Raw genomic sequence first — 5000 nt, 5'->3', positions numbered from 1 at the left:
GGGGGGTCACAGCCACTCCCAGGCTGCACACCAGACTGCTGTACCTTCGTTGACTTCATCGTTTTCTCGGTCCACCTGGGCCTTCAGAACGTATCTCTTAATGAGGCGCTTCATGATCTTCTGCAGAGGAGAGATGCAAACACACACGGCATATTAGCCGGTCAGACACTGTGTGTGAGGAGAGCAGACGCTCCCATGTCACTGTTCCCGCTAAAGGGACACATGCCGTCAGTGTTCCTGCTAAAGGGACACATGCCGTCAGTGTTCCTGCTAAAGGGACACATGCCGTCAGTGTCCTGCTAAAGGGACACATGCCGTCACTGTTCCTGCTAAAGGGACACATGCCGTGGGTATTCTGCTAAAGGGACACATGCTGTCAGTGTTCTGCTAAAGGGACACATGCCGTGGGTATCCTGCTAAAGGGACACATGCCGTCAGTGTCCTGCTAAAGGGACACATGCCGTGGGTATCCTGCTAAAGGGACACATGCCGTCGGTGTCCTGCTAAAGGGACACATGCCGTGGGTATCCTGCTAAAGGGACACATGCCGTGGGTATTCTGCTAAAGGGACACATGCCGTGGGTATTCTGCTAAAGGGACACATGCCGTCAGTGTCCTGCTAAAGGGACACATGCCGTCGCTGTTCCTGCTAAAGGGACACATGCCGTGGGTATCCTGCTAAAGGGACACATGCCGTGGGTATCCTGCTAAAGGGACACATGCCGTGGGTATCCTGCTAAAGGGACACATGCCGTGGGTATCCTGCTAAAGGGACACATGCTGTCGCTGTTCCTGCTAAAGGGACACATGCTGTCGCTGTTCCTGCTAAAGGGACACATGCCGTCAGTGTCCTGCTAAAGGGACACATGCCGTCGCTGTTCCTGCTAAAGGGACACATGCCGTCGCTGTTCCTGCTAAAGGGACACATGCCATCACAGTTCCTGCTAAAGGGACACATGCCGTCAGTGTTCCTGCTAAAGGGACACATGCCGTCACTGTTCCTGCTAAAGGGACACATGCCGTGGGTATCCTGCTAAAGGGACACATGCTGTCACAGTTCCTGCTAAAGGGACACATGCCGTCGCTGTTCCTGCTAAAGGGACACATGCCGTGGGTATCCTGCTAAAGGGACACATGCCGTCAGTGTTCCTGCTAAAGGGACACATGCCGTCACTGTTCCTGCTAAAGGGACACATGCCGTGGGTATCCTGCTAAAGGGACACATGCTGTCACAGTTCCTGCTAAAGGGACACATGCCGTGGGTATCCTGCTAAAGGGACACATGCCGTCAGTGTTCCTGCTAAAGGGACACATGCCGTCACTGTTCCTGCTAAAGGGACACATGCCGTGGGTATCCTGCTAAAGGGACACATGCTGTCACAGTTCCTGCTAAAGGGACACATGCCGTCGCTGTTCCTGCTAAAGGGACACATGCCGTGGGTATCCTGCTAAAGGGACACATGCCGTCACTGTTCCTGCTAAAGGGACACATGCTGTCGCTGTTCCTGCTAAAGGGACACATGCCGTCGCTGTTCCTGCTAAAGGGACACATGCTGTCGCTGTTCCTGCTAAAGGGACACATGCCGTCGCTGTTCCTGCTAAAGGGACACATGCTGTCGCTGTTCCTGCTAAAGGGACACATGCCGTCAGTGTTCTGCTAAAGGGACACATGCTGTCAGTGTCCTGCTAAAGGGACACATGCTGTCGCTGTTCCTGCTAAAAGGACACATGCTGTCAGTGTCCTGCTAAAGGGACACATGCTGTCAGTGTTCTGCTAAAGGGACACATGCTGTCAGTGTCCTGCTAAAGGGACACATGCTGTCGCTGTTCCTGCTAAAGGGACACATGCCGTCACTGTTCCTGCTAAAGGGACACATGCCGTCGCTGTTCCTGCTAAAAGGACACATGCCGTCGCTGTTCCTGCTAAAGGGACACATGCTGTCAGTGTCCTGCTAAAGGGACACATGCTGTCGCTGTTCCTGCTAAAGGGACACATGCCGTCACTGTTCCTGCTAAAGGGACACATGCCGTCGCTGTTCCTGCTAAAAGGACACATGCCGTCGCTGTTCCTGCTAAAGGGACACATTCTGTCGCTGTTCCTGCTAAAGGGACACATGCCGTCGGTGTCCTGCTAAAGGGACACATGCCGTCAGTGTCCTGCTAAAGGGACACATGCTGTCAGTGTCCTGCTAAAGGGACACATGCCGTCACTGTTCCTGCTAAAGGGACACATGCTGTCGCTGTTCCTGCTAAAGGGACACATGCCGTCGGTGTCCTGCTAAAGGGACACATGCCGTCAGTGTCCTGCTAAAGGGACACATGCTGTCAGTGTCCTGCTAAAGGGACACATGCCTTCACTGTTCCTGCTAAAGGGACACATGCCGTCGGTGTCCTGCTAAAGGGACACATGCTGTCGCTGTTCCTGCTAAAAGGACACATGCTGTCAGTGTCCTGCTAAAGGGACACATGCTGTCAGTGTTCTGCTAAAGGGACACATGCTGTCAGTGTTCTGCTAAAGGGACACATGCTGTCGCTGTTCCTGCTAAAGGGACACATGCTGTCGGTGCACGTTCTGCTACTGCTTTGGTCGATACTCTGTGCTGCGTACTGCATACCGCCTCCTATCAGCTCCAAGAACACAGCATCAATCATTTGCATGATATTTTATAAAATGTCATTTTGGTGCATGATTGATTGGGGTGCTGGAAGATTCAATATTCTTTCTGTTCTATCACACACACACACACACACACACACACACACGCACACACACACACACACAAACACACACAAACACACACAAACACACACACACACCTGATAACGAGTTGGGTTTTTGATGGGGTTCTTCACAATGAAGTCTTCTCGTACTCTTGGGGGGCCTCTGTATCGATCTGGCTGAAATATCAGAACAACAAAAGAAACAAAAATGAAAATAAAACAAACAAAAAAGCATAATGTGTGAGAAGAGGTGTGTGTGTGTGTAGTGTCTAATGTGTAGAGTGTGTGTGGTGTGTGTACTGTGAGTGTATCTGAGTGTATGTGAGTGTGAGACAGAGAAAAAAGTGTATGTTTGTTTTTAGTGTGCAGTGTCTGAGAGAAAGAGAGTGTGAGAGAAAGAGTGTGTGTGTGTGCGTGTGTGTGTGTGTGTGTGCGTGTGTGTGTCTGTGTGTGTGTGTCTGTGTGTGTGTGTGTGTGTGTGTGAGAGAGGGACAGAGAGCACACTGCATCTGCACACACTCCTCCCAACATGCACAACAACGTTCTCACAACGTTCCTGCGACACTCAGAGAACGTGTCCTGTGAGCTGGTGTTATGAGCTGATCGCAGTCGGGGCTCTCCGGCTCTGAGCTGAGGCAGCTGCTGACCTCAGAACAGTAAAGCGCAGCGTTCTCACAGAGCAGCCCGATGCAGCCAAGTCAAACAGGACGTGACCCTGCCGGCTGTGTGACAGGGAGGAGAAGCACTCTCACCAACGCGCTACACCACCAGCGCGGGTCAGTGACACATGTCAGGGTGAGTGTGGGGGCGCGGTGTGAGTGTGGGGGTGCAGTGTGAGTGTGGGGGTGCGGTGTGAGTGTGGGGGCGCAGTGTGAGTGTGGGGGTGCGGTGTGAGTGTGGGGGCGTGGTGTGAGTGTGGGGGCGCGGTGTGAGTGTGGGGGCGCGGTGTGAGTGTGGGGGCGTGGTGTGAGTGTGGGGGCGTGGTGTGAGTGTGGGGGCACAGTGTGAGTGTGGGGGCGCGGTGTGAGTGTGGGGGCGCAGTGTCAGTGTGGGGGTGCGGTGTGAGTGTGGGGGCGCGGTGTGAGTGTGGGGGCGCGGTGTGAGTGTGGGGGCGTGGTGTGAGTGTGGGGGCGCAGTGTCAGTGTGGGGGTGCGGTGTGAGTGTGGGGGCGCGGTGTGAGTGTGGGGGCGCAGTGTCAGTGTGGGGGTGCGGTGTGAGTGTGGGGGTGCGGTGTGAGTGTGGGGGTGCGGTGTCAGTGTGGGGGTGCGGTGTGAGTGTGGGGGCGCAGTGTGAGTGTGGGGGCGCGGTGTGAGTGTGGGGGCGCAGTGTGAGTGTGGGGGTGCGGTGTGAGTGTGGGGGTGCAGTGTGAGTGTGTGGGCGCGGTGTGAGTGTGGGGGTGCAGTGTGAGTGTGGGGGTGCGGTGTGAGTGTGTGGGTGCGGTGTGAGTGTGGGGGTGCGGTGTGAGTGTGGGGGTGCGGTGTGAGTGTGGGGGTGCGGTGTCAGTGTGGGGGCGCAGTGTGAGTGTGGGGGCGCAGTATGAGTGTGGGGGTGCGGTGTGAGTGTGTGGGCACAGTATGAGTGTGGGGGTGCGGTGTGAGTGTGGGGGCGTGGTGTCAGTGTGGGGGCGCAGTTTCGGGGGTGCACTGTGGGGGCTGGCACTCACCCGAGGGCGGGAGTTGAGCATGCCCATCTCCACCTCACTGTCGGCCCTGCGACTCCCTGCCTTGCACAGCCTGACCAGACACCCCCGGACCCGCAGCACCAGGTAGTAGAAGGACTTGGGGCTCGGCACCAGGTTGAAGGGAGCAGGCAGAGTCCGGCCCTCGTCGAAGTAGGACAGCCACAGCTTGGCACGGGCAAACTTCCACTCTACATCCGCATCCTCCTGTGGACCGCACACAGCATCTCCATGGAAACACTACACAGCATCCTTCACTGTGATTGGATAAAGGCTTATTGGGAGGAATAAAGTGAAGGCCTGGTTTCTGAGGAGCTGATCTCACCTCGATCTCCTGGTAGGAGTTGTTGATCATGGCGATCAGCATGTTGAGAAGGACGACCACCATGGTGACGTTGTAGACGCCATACAGCACGTAACCGATGTTCTCTATGAACTTGTGGTCATACTTCAGTACCACAGAGATGACCTCAGACAGACCGAATATCGACCAGAACAGAGTCTTAAAGCTCTCTTCCACGCTGTGGAAAGACACACACACACACACACACACACACAAATACATCTGTAACATCAAACTGCTCTTTCCAAACTTATTGTT

At 55.0% G+C, this 5000-nt stretch overlaps 1 protein-coding gene across 3 annotated transcripts in view; it reads right to left on the bottom strand.

Moving 5' to 3' along the window:
- The window catches only part of LOC118790993 (short transient receptor potential channel 7), a 32968-nt gene that overhangs the window by 1288 nt on the left and 26680 nt on the right, over positions 1–5000 (bottom strand). The window contains exons 7-10 of one of the 3 annotated variants that reach the window (XM_036548184.1): positions 4725–4920; positions 4381–4606; positions 2818–2894; positions 45–120 (exon numbers count right to left, since the gene is read on the bottom strand). In XM_036548184.1, coding sequence (XP_036404077.1) covers positions 45–120; positions 2818–2894; positions 4381–4606; positions 4725–4920 — 575 coding nt within the window. Of the gene's footprint in view, positions 1–44; positions 121–2817; positions 2899–4374; positions 4607–4724; positions 4921–5000 lie in introns of all 3 variants that reach the window. The other 2 variants (XM_036548183.1, XM_036548182.1) reach the window with 2 other exon arrangements.

Source organism: Megalops cyprinoides, chromosome 16, assembly GCF_013368585.1.
Source record: "Megalops cyprinoides isolate fMegCyp1 chromosome 16, fMegCyp1.pri, whole genome shotgun sequence".
In the NCBI taxonomy this organism is placed as follows: domain Eukaryota; kingdom Metazoa; phylum Chordata; class Actinopteri; order Elopiformes; family Megalopidae; genus Megalops; species Megalops cyprinoides.
Note: the sequence above shows the minus strand (reverse complement) of the source record. Positions and strands in the feature narration are given on the sequence as shown.